The 20,178-nt window shown below is 43.2% G+C and overlaps 1 protein-coding gene across 3 annotated transcripts in view; it reads right to left on the bottom strand.

Moving 5' to 3' along the window:
* Positions 1-20,178, bottom strand: part of SERPINE2 (serpin family E member 2) — a 64,680-nt gene that overhangs the window by 25,651 nt on the left and 18,851 nt on the right. For all 3 annotated transcript variants that reach the window (XM_033230054.1, XM_033230055.1, XM_033230053.1), the window contains one exon: positions 1,042-1,322. In XM_033230054.1, coding sequence (XP_033085945.1) covers positions 1,042-1,300 — 259 coding nt within the window. In that variant the 5' untranslated portion in view covers positions 1,301-1,322. The remainder of the gene's footprint in view (positions 1-1,041; positions 1,323-20,178) is intronic.

Below are 20,178 nucleotides of genomic sequence, written 5' to 3'. Positions count from 1 at the left end.
GATATACATGTGCCATGGTGCTCTGCTGCACCCATCAACCTGTCATCTAGGTTTTAAGCCCCGCATGCATTAGGTATTTGTTCTAATGCTTTCCCTCCCCTTGCCCCCCATCCCTCGACAGGCCCCGGTGCGTGATGTTCCCCTCCCTGTGTTCATGCGTTCTCATTGGTCAACTCCCACTTATGAATGATAACACGCGGTGTTTGGTTTTCTGTTCTTGTGTTACTTTGCTGAGAATGATGGTTTCCAGCTTCATCCATGTCCCTGCAAAGGACATGAACTCACTCTTTTTTATGGCTGCATAGTATTCCACCATGTATATGTGCCATATTTTCTTTATCCCATCTATCATTGACGGGCATGTGGGTTGGTTCCAAGTCTTTGCTTAGCTTTATATTTTGAAATAATTATAGATTTATAGGAAATGGCAAAACAATATGCAGGGAAGTCCCACGTGCCTTTCACCCAGTCTTCCCAATGGTACTGGCGTTGCATCAGGAAATTTCCATCAGGTCAGTCCACGGGGTGCATTCAGACTTCACTCATTTTCCATATACTCCTGTTGTAGGCTTGGGGAGGGGGGTCTGTGTAGATTTGTGTGGCCACCGCCACAATCAGGACCCAGGATGGCTCCACCACCACAAGACCCCTGGGCCCCCCACAGCCACCCCTTCCCAGCTCCTCTCACATGCTTTACCAGCACACCTACAACCACAGTGCAACTCAGCCCTGGGCACCATGAAGGTGGTGAGCCAGGAAGTGTCCCCTGCAGGGATGAGGACTGGAGCGTTGGGAAGGGAGACCTAGTGACAGACCCCAAGCTCCAAAAGTACAGAAAAGGGACCAGAGTCTAGTTCTCCTAACTGCCAGCACCACGCTATTAGTTCTTTAGAAAAGACTGACCCCAAGCCCTAAGTGGCACCAGCAAAACCTCTTCTGGCTGCTCTGCTTCTTGGGGCTGTCAGCAAAAACCAAGCCATAAACCATCTGGTCACAAGACTCAGGCAAAGGCCCCGCCAGTGAGCAATCGTGCACACGCACCATTTACGCTGTATCTCATCACCATGGCAAGCTGCTTCTTGGTCCTGCCGTCTGCCCCCAGCTGAAGCATCCCCAGGACTGATGCAATCCCATGGGGAGAGATCACAATGTTGTCATGAGGCCTCGACTTGACAATCTGATTGAAAACCTGGATCCCCGTGTTGGAGCCTAGTTCCTCGAGAGACAGAGGGTTGAAATGGGAGCAGATGGAGGGCAGCGTCACAGAGGCCAAGAGGAAGAGGGTGAGATGCCAGTTCATGGTTCCTTCCACCAAGGACGACCTGAAAAAGTAAGTTAAAAAAAATTTAAATTATATTTAAATGGGTACTTTACTACTTTTTTGTTTCTGTTTTTTTTCTTTTTTTCTTTTTTTTCCAGATGGAGACTCGTTCTTTTGCCCAGGCTGGAGTGCAGCGGTGCCATCTCGGCTCACTGCAACCTCCGCCTCCCGGGTTCAAGCAATTCTCGTGCCTCAGCCCCCTGAGTAGCTGGAATTACAGGCGTGAACCACCATGACTGGCTAATTTTTCTTTCTTTTGGGCAATAAATATCCCCTTTAAAATTTAATATAGCACAAAGTCATCACAAGTATAAAACATTGTATATAATCTTTGTTACAAATGGCCAAATCCAGTGACCAACTTCATCCATCTCAATTAATTAGTACAGATGAGATTTCACCATGCTGGCCAGGCTGGTCTCAAACTCCTGACCTCAAGTGATCTGCCTGCCTCAGCCTCTCAAAGTGCTGGGATTACAGGCATGAGCCACTGTACTTGGCCTAGGAGACCATTTTGTACTCACCTAGGTATGCTTGACTGTACTCAGCATAACTGAATGCCATGTGAATACATTTAAGACAGAACAGTGTAATTAAATCAGTTTTCAAAACACACCCTGGGGAGGTGGAGAGGGAAAGGAAGCAAACTTCCATCTCTTGGTCCTATACTAATCAGTATTTAATTCTTGGTTATTTTATTTTTATTTTTTTTGAGACAGTCTCACTCTGTTGCCCGGGCTGGAGTGCAGTGGTGCAATCTTGGCTCACTGCAACCTCCGCCTCCAGGGTTCAAGTGATTCTCACGTCTCAGCTTCCTGAGTATCTGGGATTACAAGTGTGCGCCAACTCGCCTGGCAATTTTTTTTTTTTTTTTTTTAGTAGAGACGAGGTTTCACCATGTTTGCCAGGCTAGTCTCGAATATCTTGCCTCAAGTGATCCGGCCTCCCACAGTGCTGGGATTAAAGGAGTGAGCCACCATGCTTGGTCTAATCATTTAATTCTCGTAAGTGCCCTTCATCCAATTAAACCAATATTTACTGAGGGCCCACTGTGTGTTGGGCCCTTTTCTAAGTGCTAGGCATATGACGTAACTAAATGGACAAGACTCCCACCCTCACCAAGCTTACAATCTAGAAGGGAGACAGAAAATAAGCCAGCAAGCAATAAAGCATTTTCAGAAAAGGATAAAAAGCACAATATAAAATACAGGGATGTGAGTGGATGAAGGGCTGGAGGGGTCGGGAGGTGGTCATTAGATAGGGTGGTCAGGAAGCCACCTCTATGGCAGGAACGTGGGTGATGAGACCTGAATGGGGGAAGGAGCCAGCCACACTCTGATGGGTAAACAGTACGCTGGGCAGAGGGAGAGCAGGGCTGAGGCCCTGAAATGGGAATAAACTTGGTGTATTAGAGACCAGTGTGGATGTGAAGTCAAGGTCGTGGAGTACAGAAGGGAGACAGGTGGGTGAAGCTGAAGGAGAGTTCAGATCTGGGAAGGTCCTGTAGAGCCTGGAAAGGCACTGGGATTTCATTCCAAGGGTCACAAGAAACCCCTGGAAGATTTCAAACACGGGAGTGAATCCCTCGGCTTGCTATGATTATCTTATAACCACATGTGCTTGATTCTTTTACCATAAGCACACTGCTTTTAAAATTAAAGAATGATTAATTAAAATAAACTTAAGCGACTGCTTTCAAGTTACAATAGGGTAGGACAATTGGTAAGTTCATCAATTTTGAGGATGGTGTTGCTTACATGGATGTTCTCAACTACAGTCATTTGTTTTAAAGAAGCTTCCCTCCTTAATTACCACTCACAAAGCTTTCTCTGGCTATGACAAGCAAGAGGTGGGAAATTTACATGTATTTATGGAAAAGCAAATACTTTCATTAAGTAAGAACTTAGCAGTGGCAGCTGGTAAAACAAAAGCAGCATTCGTGATGTTGCTAATTCAGTTCTTCCCTGAGAGGCCCGAGCTCCTGCTGAGCACAAGTCTCCCGTGGAGTCAATGTGTCCCTCTCTGTTGTTACGTGTGGGAGGTTGGGGGTGACTGCAGAGAATAAAACAGAGGGGAGCCTTCTAAGAGACAGGTGACCTGGAGGGAGGGGGAAATCGTGTCTCTGTGTGCTCTGGGGGAAGGCACGGGCACAACCACAGTGTTAGGCAGAACTGGTTCCCTATTTGGTGTCTCCTTGCCTTCCTTTCTATGCACTTTCTGTGCATCCCACCCTCGGGAGTAGGAGATGTTCAATAAACTCTTGTGAGATTGATCCGATGGCTCGTAAATACTTTCTATTTTTATTAATTAATTTCTCACTGCATCAAAATAGTGTTTATGGAGTGTGGCTAAGAAAATGCTTGTGTTTAATTCTGATCCTCACGGTCAGCTCAAGACACTCTCTGAGGGAAGAGCCATGACTACATTGAGGAAGGACTGTGGGTTCACATAGAACTCCCTGCCCGGCTCCCCGGCACAGAGGGCCCCACCGTGAACCACTGAGGCCATCATTCCACTTGACGTTGCAAGTTTCTTATGTGTTGTGAAACAAGCGCTTTTCTAAAGATTTAGAATGTGGCGTGTTTCTCCAGAGCTTAATTGTACAACAATTGTAAAAACTCAGCCTGTCTAAATTCAAAACATGTAAGTGACCTACATACGCTGCTCCCGCTTGGGCTCAACTGGCCGGCGTGGCCTATTTTGACTTTGGCACCTAGGACTGGCTCTAATGCCACGACAATCCCTTGAGTTTCCTGGAGCCTATTGGACTTTGGAGAGCATCCAAATCATGACCGTGGAAGCTTTATTCATTTCATCTAAAAACTAGAAATTGTGTTCTCCCCTTCCTTCTTCCCTCTTGCTTTTTCTTTCTTTTGGGCAATAAATATCCTCTTTAAAATTTAATATAGCACAAAGTCATCACAAGTATAAAACATTGTATATAATCTTTGTTACAAATGGCCAAATCCAGTGACCAACTTCATCCATCTCAATTGTTGACTCTTGCATTATAGTCTATTCTGGTGTCTACATTCAGCCCGCTTTAATCTGTATTCCTGAAGCCTCCCCAAAGAAATCCTCCTAGATTAGTGAATACTTGAATAAATATCAGAATTTGGATTCACAAGACATGAACATTAAACTGGTTTTGCCTCTGGTAGCTTAAAGTTGATAGACTCAAATACTACAGATATATATACACACATATATATATCTGTTCTATATATATAGATATACATTTACTATATATATATCTCTCAAATACTACAGATATATATTTTCTATATATATACCCATATCTATCTATCTATCTATCTATCTATCTATCTATCTGTCTATCTATCTGTCTAGAGAGAGAGAGAACATTGTAAAAACAGGGTGAAAGGATCAGTGACAATGAGAAATCTAACAGCTCCAATGTCTTAAAGTCACAAGGACAGTCTCCCAAATAAATAGCTAACTTATTTAGAAGACTTCTGCTTGGTTATAAATTTTTGCTAAAAGAACAGTTTTACTATGACATGGAAGAAAGCTGTTATGGGTGTTTTTCTGGGTTTCTCGGACTTGGGAAGTTTTTGAGAGCTGTCTATGTACAATTTCATAAAAGTGCACTGGGACAGTGTTAGAGCTATGCAGAACTTGGAATCAGAGCTATTTTTGATTGATGTGCTGAGTACAACTTCTCCTTGACCAAATGCTCACTCGTCTAAACTCACCTGGCTTATATACGTGTCTAAGAATAAGCTTTCATTTTTCTCCAAAGTTCAGTAGCCAGGAGATGGGGTGTTGATCTATAAATTACTTTAGGCCTGCATAATTCCTAACAATGAAACACACCCATGTGTAAATACAGTCACTTACATGAAGTAAGTTGGAGTTCTCAAGCTTTGAAATGCTTGATCTCTGGAACAAGCAGATGCCATAATGGAAAGTACATAGAAACCTCCTGTTTATTTTCCTTTTTAAGAGAAATTACACTTTTAAACTTTCAGAGAGAAATGAGTGCTGCCCAAATGTACTGCATAGCAACAAAATGGAAGATTATCGTTTGCTTGAATATTGTTTTCACAACAGTAAAAGTAAGTCTCTAGGCCATCATGGGAGGGACGATCATAAGCCCATCAATAGAGCCATCGCCACAGGCATATCCTTCCAAATGTCAGGTATCTCCTTCCCTATGTTCTTCTAGTTTCTCTTACTTCAAACCTTTCTCCTTTCCAGTATGGGGAATGTTTATGACACAGTTGGGCACTGCTTTGAGCTTTAACCATGATTTAATGTAGTAAATAATAGGATGGTAGTTTTGCAAATGCCAGACTCAAAATATATCCCTAACATTTATAAACAGACCACATGCCAATTGCAGACATTAGAGGAACCCACTCTCTATAGACCCAATGGCGTCCACCCTCTCTTCTACACAGGTGATGCTCAAATATGCAGCTCAAATCCTCAAACTCTCTGCTGAATTTCAGTGCTATGCTTTTCAACAGTTCACTACCTGTTTTCAATTCATTGTTCAGAAAAATTATCCACTGGTGGGGAGGGGCACTAGTCTCCAAAAATCTACCAAATCTTCTCTTTTTCAAGAGTCATAGTTTCTGCTGATAGAGCTTGCTTACCCAAGCCTGCACCTCTGCTTCTCTCCCTTAGCCCCCACTTAGCAACCGTCACACTTCTACCCAACTCCTTCCACGGTGTGTGTGATACTTTTCCTGATTGTTAAAGATGGGGTTCTTTATTCCCTTCTTTGAATTCCTATAGCATTTCCCATTTGCATGCCTCATTTTGGTTGTTTTCCAAGTGTGTTTTCTTTCCTCCCAAGTAGACTGGAAACTCACGGAAAGCAGGGACTTTAGAATCCTGGTGCCCACAGGGTCAGCTTAGGGCCTTACCATTCATTGGTAGACACAAAATCAGAGGTTGACCTGTGGGACTAATCCAAAAGTGTTTGCTGTGCAATACAGAGTGTTCTAAAAATAATTTTAGCAACTAAAAGTCAAAAAAGTCACAAGTCTAGATTAGGGTTATTCTCAGGAAAAATGAAAAGGAATGAAAGTTCTGGTACTACTGGGCCCTCACCCCCTACCGCAAATGTTCTGCACAGCCGCTACCCCTTATGGGCTGGGCACCCACTTCCCAGCGTGCCTCGCTCCCGCTGCTCCCTGCTGCTTCACACCCCACCATAGCCGCCACTGCCATCACCTCTCCAGGCTGCTTGAGCACCTGTGACCAGACCCCTTAGCCTGGAACCGGTGCTGAACAACTGAACAGTGGAGACCAGGACAGACAGTCACAAAACATGAAGCTCATTTTCGACCTAACAAATTCTCCTTTTTATGAACTAAAATAGTTTACATATAGTACATGAACAAATGATAAATAATATAACACTAGTCTGCTCTATGTAGCAAAATAAATAAGTTGTAGGCAGACAGTTTGGTAGGAAAAACCACTGGAAAGACTCTTCTGGGTCCATTCATAGCTGGAGGGTGCACACCTATTTTGGGAGGACAAAGAAGCATCTAATGAAGGAAAAGTTCTCCATCCCCTCTCACTGTCTATAAAAGGTTTAAAGTGATCATGTTTTATAAAATGTGTATTTTTAAAAACATTATATCATGGGAGTTATCAAATACATGCAAATATTTAATACTCCGCCCATATTCAACATACAGAAAAAGGAATTATCAACTCATGCCTTGGTTTATTTCTACTCAAATCAAAGATGATTTTGAAGTTAACTGTAGACATCATATAATTCAAAATAATTTCAAAATATAGTCTAAGCCTAAGGATTTCAAATATATATATCCATAACATCATTATCACACCACAAAATAACTCCTTAACATGTTAAATATCTAGTCCAGGTTCATGTTTTTTCTAATTGTCTTCTTTTTCTTATAGTATATTTGAATTAGGATCTAAGTGAGCTCCATACATTGCAACTGGTTACATCTCCTGCCTTTGTTTTGTTTTGTTTTTCATCTCCTACTTGCTTCATTTTTTTTTTCCCTTGGAATTTTTGTGTTGAAGAAACCAGGTTATTTGCCCTGTAGAGTTTCCCCAGGGTAGATTTTACTAACTGCATTAATGTGATGCTGTTCAACAAGTTCCTCTGTCTTCTATCCCTCCTGTAAACTGTTAGAGCTAGAGCAGGAGTCTGCAAGCTACGGCCCATGGGCCAGATCTGGCCACACTTTTTGTTTTGTCTATGGGTGCATTTGTGCTATGATAGGGAGCCGAGCAGAGGTGCCTGGCTGCAACAGAGACGGTATAGCCTGCAAAGCCAAAAACAGTTATCATGTGGCCCTCTACGTGAAAAGCCTGCTGACCCCAACCGTAGGGACTGATCAGATTCAAGTCAATTTTCTCTTTTTGCAAGCATATTTTGTAGAGGTGCTGTCGAGGGTGGTGAAATCAGTAGACAGTAGCTGACTGTCTCTTTTTACGGTGTTAGCAGCTGCTCATGATGACCGCCTAAGTGCACTGTTTTATTAAAAGTTACCAAACGTGGATGCTGTTACAATTCTAACTTTCCTTCCTTACTTATTAATTAGAATATTTATATAAAAAGAAGTTTTCCATAGTCAAGTACTTGGTTGCCCTGAGGTTTATTTTGTGTTACAAGGGCAGGATAAATTCTTTATTCATTTCCCATATCTAACAGTTTTCAAAATAATTCAAAATAGGTTGATTGACCAGAGGGTTTTGTTTTGTTTTCTGTATCACATAAACTCATGTTTTTCAATAGACTTTAAGGGTCTTGATCCACTGCAAATATTATTCTTATTGATGCTCAAAATGAACCTCTTCACACTGGTTCTTAAACCTTCTGATACAACCCTAAAGTCTTGTTAGCCTCCTTGCTTTCCAGTTTGACTAGAGGTTTAGGCTCATTTTATGTATCTTCTGTTCCAGATGGAATCAGCCACTTCTCTAGGGAGCTCTGGTTCCTTTTAGTGAGAAACAGTAGCACTGAGCACCCTTATCTAATAAACTCTAAATTAACTGTGGAAATGCTGAGCAACAGTGATAAGGAAAATCCAAAGTCCATTTGCACCACTCTCTGGACTATATCCAAATACTGAAATTCAAATTATGAAAGCCAGACTGCTGACACTGTTTTACACTGACGGCTCACACATCACTGGAAAATCAAATTATGAAAGACCAGCTGCTGACACTGAATCGGTTTGCCTCCCATGGCCATCTAGATGGAGGGAGGCTCGCTGGATCATGACGAGAAAAAGGAGTCTGCTGAGCATTAAAAGCTGGGCTGGCAGAATCAAAGTGGATTGCCCTCGTGTGACAGCAGAGAGTCTCCTGAATCAAGCCCAGCCTAAAAATGGAATCCTAACAGTGCAGATGCCAACGATAAACAACTGACACACAGCCCAGCAAGGAGAGTCCCCGCATTTATCTCAGCCTCTCCCCTCCCTGCCCCTCAGTGAAAGCTGACACCTTCTCAAGCCCTGGGAAAGTCTTGCTATCCTTCTAGCCTCGTGTTGCTAGGATCCTGGTTCTTGGAACCTAAGACCGCTTATTAATCCACATGGGCTAGAGCAGGTAGAGAAAAACAGCAGGCATGTTGTGTCCAAATCATGACATCCCTCAACAGCTTTTCCTGTCACAGCTTCCCGGAGAAATAAATGTACAGGCCGGGCACAGTGGCTCACGTCTGTAATCCCAGCACTTTGGAAGGCCGAGGTGAGCAGCGTGCTTGAGGCCAGGAGTTTGAAACCAGCCTGGCTAACATGGCATAACCCTGTCTCTACTAGAAATACAAAAATCAGTCGGGTGTGGCAGCACATGCCTGTAATGCCAGCTATTTGGGAGGCTGAGGCATGTGAATCTCTTGAACCCGGGAGGCAGAGGCTGCAGTGAGCTGAGATGGTGCCACTGCACTCTGGCCCAGGTGACAGAGTGAGACTCTGTCTCAAAAATAAACAAATGAATAAATAAAAATGTACAGGAAAGGTTTGGGGCTGCCAAACTGAGACTTCTGAATGGCCTTAAGTGGAATCGTGCTGTCCAGCATTCGGACCAAATGTTTCTCAACAGTACTTTGCCAACACTCTTAAGGGTGTTTGGCAAGAGGCATTCTAGAGACTCTTCAGGAGGTGACCCTTGGAGATTAAGGCTGTCTCTGTAAGTTGACAGTAATTGTTAATGTACAAGTAATCGGGGTTAAGCCTCACATATGGTCTCTGTCTCTCAAACCTGTATAAGCAATACTGAAATAATGTCCATTTTCCAAACATCTGCCACATTTTCTTTTCTTTTTTTTTTTTTTTTTTGAGACGGAGTCTTGCTCTGTTGCCCGGGCTAGAGTGCAGTGGCTGGATCTCAGCTCACTGCAAGCTCCGCCTCCCGGGTTTACGCCATTCTCCTGCCTCAGCCTCCCGAGTAGCTGGGACTACAGGCGCCCGCCACCTCGCCCGGCTAGTTTTTTTGTATTTTTAGTAGAGACGGGGTTTCACCGTGTTAGCCAGGATGGTCTCGATCTCCTGACCTTGTGATCCGCCCGTCTCGGCCTCCCAAAGTGCTGGGATTACAGGCTTGAGCCACCACGCCCAGCCAAAGGCCACTTTCTTCGTTGGCCTTAAGTGGTCGAGAGTTCACAAACACCATTCCCTTCTTGAGGACTAACAGCCATTGACTACTGGTCTGGTTGTTCACTGACTCTCCAGAGCTCCCCGTGAGCTCTGAATGTGGGACTCTGCCTGATATTGCTTGCTTGGTTTCTTCCCTGTCTAATTCCCACTTTTCCCCTTCCCTTACTGTTTCACCTGGGAGCATTTCCTTAATGAATCCCTTGGCTCAGGGATTGCTTCTGGAAGAACATAACCTAAAATGTCCAACAATAATGGACACTTAATGACATCCATCCAACACAATATTCTTTGGCTGTGAAGAACCTATCTCTGAAGAAAACTTAAAGACATGGTAATATATTCTGGATGTATCTTAATTGGAAAAAATCTACGGTATAATTAACTACGTAAAAATTATACACAGGCACAAAAAAGACTAACAGGACAGATATTAAAATATCTATATAGTTATTTCTGGTGGTGGGAATATGAATATTATTTATTATTCTGTATACTGTTATGTATCCTTCAAAATTTCTGTAATGAAATTGCCACATACAACAAGGATCCCTTTTCCTTTTAGCAGGAACTTATATTCTGGAATAGCTGAAATGTGTTCTAAACGGGAGGAGAGGAGGTTATGGAGCACAACAGTGGCTAAATCAAAGGATCATAAAACTTTAATAAAAATAGTATTTATTGGAAAAGGAGAAATAGTTGAAAAATAATAGAGTGGAATCTTTTTATATACACTAAGATGAATGTTACAACCCACAGACCATTTCATGTTGAGTTGTTTCAGTAAATCATGGTGCTATTCTGGTGAACATGATTTGACCTATTTATGTGGCCAAATCTACATATTAGATATTTAATGGTAGGGATTATGACTTAATTTTTTTATTCTCTGTGTTTAGCATAGTACCTAGTCTATAGTAGTAACTCAATATAGGTTTATGAAATAAATTGTAATTCCATGGAAAGTAACTGTTTCATTACTATTTTAGGTATCAGCAGCAACTGTTATTGCTAACTTTTAAAAAATTCCAGTTTGCTTAAAATTTGTGGAATACCTTCTTAAGCCCTCTAAGAATAATAGCCATCATTTATTGAATGCCTGCTGCTGTGGTATGAATAACTGTGTCCTTCCAAAATTCATTTGTTGAAATCCTAACCCATGGTATTAGAAGCTGGGTGTTTTGGAGGTAATTAGATCATGAGGGTGAAGCCTCATGAATGGAATTAGTGCTCTTATAACAGAGGTCTCAGAAGGCTAGCTAGTCCCGTCCACCGTGTGAGGACACAGTGGGAACCAGTACTGTGTGAGGACACAGTAACGTCTGTGAACCAGAAAGCAGGCTCTCACCAAACACTGAACCTGCTGCTGCCTTGATCTTAGACTTCCCAGCCTCCAGAACAGTGAGAAATAAACTGGTTTTTTATAGACTCCCTGGTCTGTGGTATTCTGTTACAGACTAAAACAGAATAAGACACCTACTATATGACAGACACTGTACCTGGAGCTTCCTTTTCAATATCCAGTTTAACCCTCAACTTAAGAAGTAGGCATTAGTATTTATATTTTATAGATAATAAAAACCAGGGCCCAGAAAAATTAAAGACTCCGGCAAGACTGTATAAATGGTACATGGTAAAAAGACCTGATGCCTAAAAGCCAGTGCTCTGTATGCCACACTGCATCCTGTGACAGTTTAAAGGGTCAACTGAAAAAAAGGTGAAGAAACACTGTCTTCCTTCTACCTCTCTGTCCTTTGCTTAAATCATCAAGAACTCAAAGTAAACAAGTGACTAGTTTTACAAGGCACTAGAATTGAACATAATGTTTGTTACTCTAGTGGTTCTCAACTGGTGGTGGTGGGTGACGTTGCCCCTCTGCCCCCAGAGTAGATGTGGCAATGTCTGGAGACGTTTTTGGTTGCACACCTGGGAAGGAGGTGCTACTGGCATCTAGTGGATGGAGGTCAGGGATGCTGCTAAACTTTCTCCAGTACCCAAGACAGCCCCCACACTAAAGAGTTAGTCAGTAGTGCCAAGATAAAGAAAGCCTGCTCCAGGGCACAAGAGAACACACATTCCCACTCTCCCCGCAGGTGCCACACACTGATACCTCTGATTTTCCTTAGTTTAAAACCAAAGTCTCCGTCTGAAGTCCTAGACTGTTTCTCATTAAATCAATGACTGCATTGGTACCAATTTACACAGTGGTTCTCCATGGAATTTTCTTCTTCTTTTCCTCCTCCTCCTCCTCTCCTCCTCCTCCTCCTCCCCCCCCCCCCCCCCCCCTCCTCCTCCTCCTCCTCCTCCTCCTCCTCCTCCTCCTCCCCCTCCTCCTCCTCCTCCTTCTTCTTCTTCTTCTTCTTCTTCTTCTTTTTTTTTGAGACAGTGTCTTGATCTGTTGCCCAGGCTGGAGTGCAGTGGTGTGATCTTGGCTCACTTCAACCTCCGCCTCCTTGGTTCTAGTGATTCTACTGCCTCAGCCTCCCAAGTAGCTGGGACTACAGGTGTGCACCACCACACATGGCTAATTTTTGTATTTTTAGTAGAGATGGGGTTTCACCATATTGGCCAGGCTGGTCTTGAACTCCTGACCTCAAGTGATCCACCCACCTTGGCTTCCCAAAGTACTAGGATTACAGGGGTGAGTCACCTGACGTGGCCACTCCCAGGAATTTTCAAGTCAAGCCTTCTCTGTTTGGGAGAGGAAGGAATGAAGGCAGTTACTTTTGTGCATCTTAAAAGGGAAAGGATGTGGTACCGGTAACTGAAGCTTTGTCCTGCCAGTCCACCTTATCCAATTTGTCAACCCAGGTTCATCTACAGCCTGTTGAGAAGTTTGGCAGCTAGAGGTGGACATGCACATAGCACACTGAGCCTCCTGCAAGAAGCACTGGGGAAGGTGTGAACCCCAGGTTGAGTAACTGGGCAGCTGTTCCACTGCAGGAATACAGGAGCCCCAGCCTCCTGACGCAGTGCACCTCCTGAAACCTACAAAGCAGCAGTAGGGAACCGTGGATGGCATTATCAGTCCTCCCCACCCACCGCCTGGTCACTCCTTACAGGCTGCCTTTTTCTTATTAAGCCAAAGCCAGCTCTATCACTCAGGTTCAGGAAACAGAACAGCCAGGCACTGAGAGAAAAACCTGAAACATTCACATATAACCTAAATTATTCTTACAACCACTGTTCTTACTCCCTGGGAGCTTTCTAAACCAGTTCTACCCAGTTACCTGCTTAGCTAGGCAAAACGGAGCCCAAACCCCTACTTCCCTCCTGTCCCTTGTGAAAAGGGAGTAAGGCCCAGCTAGAGGGAAAGGAGAATCAGCAAGTGAACGCTGCATTAGGTCTCCAAACCACCCTGTGCAAATCACCCCAGAAAGGCCACCTGAAGGAGGGCCTGTCCTGTCCGCTGGGCGGCCCTCTTTTTCTCACAAGGGGAGTCCATGCCTTGTGGATAAACAGAGACGCCTTTTCTGGGCTGTGAGAACCCCGCTTTGGCAGTGTTCATGGAGGATGTCGGGTTTTATCAGGCAGGAACTCAGCAGCTCCTGCGTTCCTATTTCAGTGAGCCAGGCAGAAGGGCAAGGAAACCCACACCCAACAGCATACAGAAGACTCAAGATTCCTGGGGCCCAAGTGCCCAAAAAAACCCACTGTGTTCCTTTGAAGTCAGGGTAGTATTTCCAAGGTTGCCGTGTAAACAAGTGTACCCTATTAAGTTGGTTTATCCCTTCATTTATCCTACAAATATTAATGAAGCACCACGGTGCCAGGCCCAGTGCTGGGATGCTAGGGAGAGAACAGGCATGAAAAGGCACTTGGCACCTGCCCTCCCACCTCTCAGAGTCTCAAGGCATAGTTCTCCACCTGGGTGACTCTGTCCCTCAGGGAGCATTTGTCAATATCTGAAGACTTTTTTTGGTTTTCACCACTGAGTGGGGGCCAGGGAGGGTGGTGCTATGGTATTTGGTAGGTGGGGGCCAGGGAGGGTGGTGCCATGGCATTTGGAGGGGAGAAGGCCAGGGACCAAGCAGCACCCACAATGCACAGGGCAGCCGCCTGCAACAAAAAGTTACCCAGCGAAATGTCAGTAGTGCCAAGGTTGGGGAAGCCTGGTATAGAGGGAAACAGACCTTAATCAAATCATCTGATTACTTAATTGATATTTACTTTCATTTTCACATATTTACTTTACAAATGCTCTAAACTTGAGGAGAGTGTGTAAGAATGGAAGCAGAGGCACACGTGGGCCAGGGTGAGAGGCAGTGGCCAGGGAAGCGCTCCCAGGAAGGGCCACGTGAGCGGACACTGGAGGATGGGCTGGATGTGACTGGACAAAGGCGTGGAGAGATGGAGGCAGGGAAGAGTGTTTCAGATAGAGGCTCTCAAGTGCAAACAAACCTTGTGTTGGGAGGTGCCATGGATTATTCTGGAAATATTTTTCTTTTCATACCATCATCACCTTACAGCCTTTGCAAGACAAGGGCGACCCTGTGTCCATGACCCCAACAAATACGCAGCTCATCAAGACATACCACAGAACCCAACCGGACAGAAGTTGGAAAAATCATTCACACTCCAGTGTCTATCTTGTCCCATGGCTCTCTTTCTCAACATCCAGCACTGTGCATGACAACAGGCAGGAATCAAAACTCTAATTTTTCTTAGAGTTGACATTAAAAGCCTGAGCTTCATAAAAGGAAAAGCTGATAAACTATAAAACTGATCAATTGAACCTCATCAAAATGAAAAGTTTTACTCTGCAAAAGACCCTGCAAAGATGACGAAGAGACTAAGAGAAAATACTCTCCAATCACATATCTGTCAAGGGACTAGTATCTAGATTACATGGAAAACTCTTAAACCCCAACTATAAAAAAATCATCTTAGGAAATAAAAGACATGGACAGATAGTCCATTAAAGAGGATGTATAGATGGCAAATACGTCCATGAAAAGATGTTCAACATCATTAGCCATTGGGGAAACGCAAATTAAAACCACAATGATATGTCACTACATGTCCAGAAGAATGGCTAACACTAGTGACAACACCAGCTGCTGGTGAGGATACAGAGAAACTGGATCACTCACACATTGCTGGTGGGAATATAAAATGGCACAGCCACTCTAGAAAACAGTTTGGTAGGTCAGGTGGTAGGTCAGGTGGCTCGCGCCTGTAATCCCAGCACTTTGGGAGGCCAAGACAGGTGGATCACCTGAGCCCGAGGTCAGGAGTTCAAGACCAGCCTCACCAACATGGTGAAATTCTGTCTCTACTAAAAATATAAAAATTAGCCAGGTGCGGTGGCAGGTGTCTATAATCCCAGCTACTCAGGAGAATCGCTTGAACCCAGGAGATGGAGGTTGCAGTGAGCCAAGGTTGCGCTATTGCACTCCAGCCTGGGTGACAAGAGTGAAACTCCATCTCAAAAAAAAAAAAAAAAAATTGGTTTGGTAGTTTCTGTTTATTATTTATTTATTTATTTTTAATGTAAGTTTGGCCATTTCTTACAAAACTAAACATGCACTTAACTATATAATCCAGCAACCCTGGACATTTATTAGAGAGAAATGAAAATCATTCCACATAAAAACCTGTATACCAATGTTCGCAGCAACTTTATTTTCCAATAGCCCCAAAGTGGAAACAGCCCAGATGTTCTTCAGTGGGTGAATGGTTAAACAAATTGCGGTACATTCATACCACAGACTACTGCTCAGTAATAAAGAGAAATAAACTACTGATACACTGAACAACTTGGCTGGATTTCAAAGAATTATGCTGAATGGAAAAGCTTCAAACAGATGCATACTGTGTAATTCCATGTATATACCACTGTTGAAATAACAAAGGTGCAGAGATGGAGAACAGATCAGTAGTCACCAGAAGTTAGAGAACAAGAGAGGGAAGGGGTGGGTGTGGCGGTAAAAGGGAGGCATGAGGGGTCCCTGTGGTGGAACTGTTCTGTATCTTGCCTGTGGTGGTGCCCATACAAGTCCACACATGTGATAAAACTGCATAGAAGTAAATACATACACCCCAGTGAGTACATGTAAACCTGGAAATCTGAATAGGGTGGGTGGATTGTGTGATGTCAGTTTCCTGGTTGTGGTACTGTACTACAGTTATGCAAGACAATGCCTTTGCAGGAAACCAGGTAAAGGGTATATGGGAGCTCTCTGAATTACTATATTTTTTTACAACTGCATGTGAATATATATAACTATTTCAAAATGACAACAAAAAAAAGCCCTACTGTAAAATTTTAGTCAGCAAACAAATGCCAATGTACCTTAAGACAGATCTTTTTATTTCTTACTTTTCCCTGTACTGCAAATGTACAATTATGCAAAAATGTAATATTTTTGGTCCTTTTAAAAAGAATAGCTACAGTTTTAGTGTGCTTGCATAACTGTACATTTTCATAATTATTTGACTTGTAACAGTATTAATTCTTATTCTATAAAAAATTAACAAAAGGATTTAGGACACTATACATGGTCCCTGCAGGTTCCTAAGACAAACTACCCAAGTTCAGATGTCACCTCCACTGCCAATTAACTGTATGACTTTTGACAAGTGCTTGCCTTCAATGTGCCTCAGCTCCTCCATCTGAAAATTGGTGTAATAGTAGTTCTTACTTTAAGAGTTGTTATGACGATTTTGAAAAGTACTACATCTCAGGTTCTTAGGACATTCTTGAGGCCCCACTCAAAGCTGGCCTCTGCTGTTACCCCATTTACCACCATCATCATGAAGGCCTGGGGTCCTCTCTTCAGCCTCTGAAGGTCTATGCTACAGTCTAGCTTAACATTTCCTCAAATGCAAAATGTTCAAATATTATAATTTCTAAAAATCAAAACGAATGTTTAAAGCTGTCTTTAAGACTTTTGGTCTTTTTTCAATTTCCTTTATTTCTTTGCTATTAGAGGCAGTCAAGGATCTCTAGTATATGACTTTATCAGGCTTTCACATCTGGTCACAGGTCCTCAGGGAAGGTGACTTGAGAGGCCTTGCCCTCCCCGGGGGAAGCAGCTCAGCCCTGTCACTCCATCGACAACCCTGGTGATGGGCTCAAGAAATGATTGATGGTCACTGGCGACTGAGGAAATGGGCGTCAGGCTCTGGCGATTTTCCTTGTGTTCTTTCCAAGGCTGCCAACCTCATGAATAAGGAAGTGTTTTCCTACCAGTCTGAAACTGAAATAGGGTGGGATTACATTAACATAATTTTTAAAGAAGTTTTAGTGTGTCAAAGCCAGACCAGCCCTGCCTCAGTGGTCAACAGACTCCATGATAGAAGTCTAGAGTTTAGGCCAACTCTCATCACAGTTTTGTTTAGATGAATGAAATACCTCATATAGAAAATGCTTGATCATTGCTCAAAGAGATCATTTAGAAATAGATCTGAGCTCCGTTGGAAAGCCTATTACAATGGTAACTGGAAGGTGAGGTAATCCAGGAGGAAAATCTTCCATTTTTGCAAGCAGACTCTAAAACACAGTGCTTCTCCAAAAAAGGATAGAAAGATATATAGAGGTCCCTTTATCATAGAAAACTACGATGAGAGGAAAAAGTACTCCTCACTTCAACCCTGCTGTTCTCCCAGGCTCCACATCTTCCTAAGTGACACCACCAACCATCCATCCAAGAACCTAAGCCAAAGTCTGGAAACTGTCCTTCATCCTTTCCCTTATCCCACAGAACCATCAACAAGCAAAAAGCTCTCTATCGTTTGAATGATCCACCCCTCTCCAGTTCCTCTATCCCCAGCCCAAGCCACCAACATCTCTGGAGGAGGACACTGGTCTCCTAGACCCAACTCTCTGCCTGCACTGCCCCAGTGACTCCAAAACCTGAGTCAATCCCTCCGATGACTTCTCTACGCTCTTGAAGAAAATTCAGCACCCTCTCTCCATAGCCTCTGAGTCGGCCTGCCTGGTCTGGATTTGGCTTCCTTTTCCACAGACAGCAGGCCCCCCTCAACCGCAGGAGATACGTTCTAAGACCCTCAGTGGATGCCTAAAACCATGGAATATGTGGAACCCTATATACACTATGTTTTTTCCTGTTCATAAGTACCTATGATAAAGCTGAATTTATAAATTAGGCATAATAAGAGACGAACAACAATAAAATAGTATAATAATAAAAACATATTGTTATATATATATTATACACATGGATAATATGCTGTAATAAACGTTATTGGAATGTGATCTCTCTCTGAAAACATCTTACTGTACTGCATGTACCAATTTTCAGACTGCAGGTAACTTAGGCCACCAATAAGGTGGGGACTACAGTGCTCTGTCGTCCTTGCAGATCACAGAACATGCCTGGTTCTTCCCAGCCTCAGGCCTTCATGCCTATGTTCCCTCTGACTGGATCACTGTCATCTTCCCTTGTCTCTGTGCCTGTGAGCCCACTGGGGACCTTGTCCGTCCTGTTCACTATGGCACCCCAGCCTCCAGCATGGCACATGGACACTGAAGTGCTCGATATATAATGGAGGTATTGAGGAAAAGGAAAGCTTTCGATGATCTGTTGATTGCCATCAGGTATTAAGGTCAATTACAGTAGCCACCATCTTATAAGCAGGTACGGTCTAAAATATTTGGGGAAGTCTTTAAAAAAAAAAAAAAAAAGAATGCATACTTATTTCTAGAGCAAAGTTTCACGACCTTGTCACTCTTTACATGTGGGTCTAGATAATTATTCATTGTAGGGGGCTGTCCTGTGTATTGCAGAATGTTTAGCAGTATTCCTGGCCTTTACCCAAGACATGCTAATAGCACCCCACCCAGATGTGCCAACCAAATGTCTGGAGACACTGACAAATGTCCTTGAGGGAGACAGGAAGGACCATCCCTGGTTGGGAACCACTATTACAGAGGAAGGTTAGTAACTGGTGGTTAGCATTTTAATTCTGCCTTCAAAATGCCTAGTTAACCCATACTTTGTCTGAATCACACAAGTAATGATCCATTTTAATATGGTATCACCTAACTACCATTTACAACATCATTTTAGTGGGAGCATGCATTCCAAATCCCTAGTGATATTTATGAACCACCATGGAAAGGTTGAATTGTCTATCCTGAGAGTCTCAGCTTAGCCTTCTGCATCAGTATTCTAGGTGACATCTGAAGTGAAATGGTATGAAGAATGGAGGGAAAGGTGTAGGAGTCAGAAGAGAGTTGGGGGATGGATGAGTCTTTTCATATCTGGTCTGACCATTCATTTGTGTTTGGCATAGAAAAACAGAATAGAAACAAGATAACACCTTCGTGTTTTGGATCCTTCTGGAAAGCACCATCCCATATATTTCCATGGTGGGGCAAAACCCAGGAATGAAACGTGAAAGACTAAGACTCAACACTGATCTCACTCCCTGTTTGCCTCTCTTCAATTAATATAATATGCTGCTGAGCTTGGAACACCTCTTCAGGAATGCAAAATGATTTCCTAGTTTTACCTGCCACACTGCAACAATATTTTCAATTATTGGCTAAACTGCAAATGCCCCACGAGTCATTTAAATAAATCTCACATGCATGAAATAGTCAATTGTGTTCTCTGAGCAATTCCCAGCTGTAAAAATAGAGCCACGCCGAACATAATTTTTTCTGCAGCTAATTGAAAATACTGCACATATAATGTATGATTTAAAGCACCCAGGAGGAATTTTGATTTGCATTCCCTATTTTAAATGTACAATCAAATGCTGTCTTAAAGTGCTCCACACATTTAAGTCAATATTGCTTGCCTGAAGCCCCAACCACTCCTAAATTTTAGCACGATGAATGGATGTTCGAAGGTTTTTAACGCTCCAAGTGACTTTTTAAAACAATGGCTTTAACAGGGCTGCTTTTCCTGAGAAAACAAACACTCCTAGACATGACTGGTTCAAACTTCTATGGCTGAGAAAAATTTCCAAAATAGCAATAAGATGCCTGCCAGGAAAGAGAGACCATGGATAAGGACATCCTTCATTCAGGAGTCAAACCCATGGTCTCGTAAGTGCTCGTAGCTGTTGCCCTGGCGTTAGAAATGCCCTCGACATTCATCTGTGGAGGTGAAGAAAGAAAGGGTGCCCAGAAGCTTGGGATCTGGGAAAAAGGGGTGCCACAAGATGTATGATCATCTTCCATTTCTAACAGAGCTTGAGAGGTTGCACAAACAGTTCATATGCTCTCCTAGTCAATGAAACAGTGATTCAGGGCCTACGTCAAGA

This window comes from Trachypithecus francoisi, unplaced genomic scaffold, assembly GCF_009764315.1.
Source record: "Trachypithecus francoisi isolate TF-2019V2 unplaced genomic scaffold, Tfra_2.0 Lachesis_group13, whole genome shotgun sequence".
Classification (NCBI taxonomy): Eukaryota; Metazoa; Chordata; class Mammalia; order Primates; family Cercopithecidae; genus Trachypithecus; species Trachypithecus francoisi.
The sequence above is the reverse complement of the archived record's forward strand: the minus strand, read 5'-3'. Positions and strand labels throughout refer to the sequence as shown.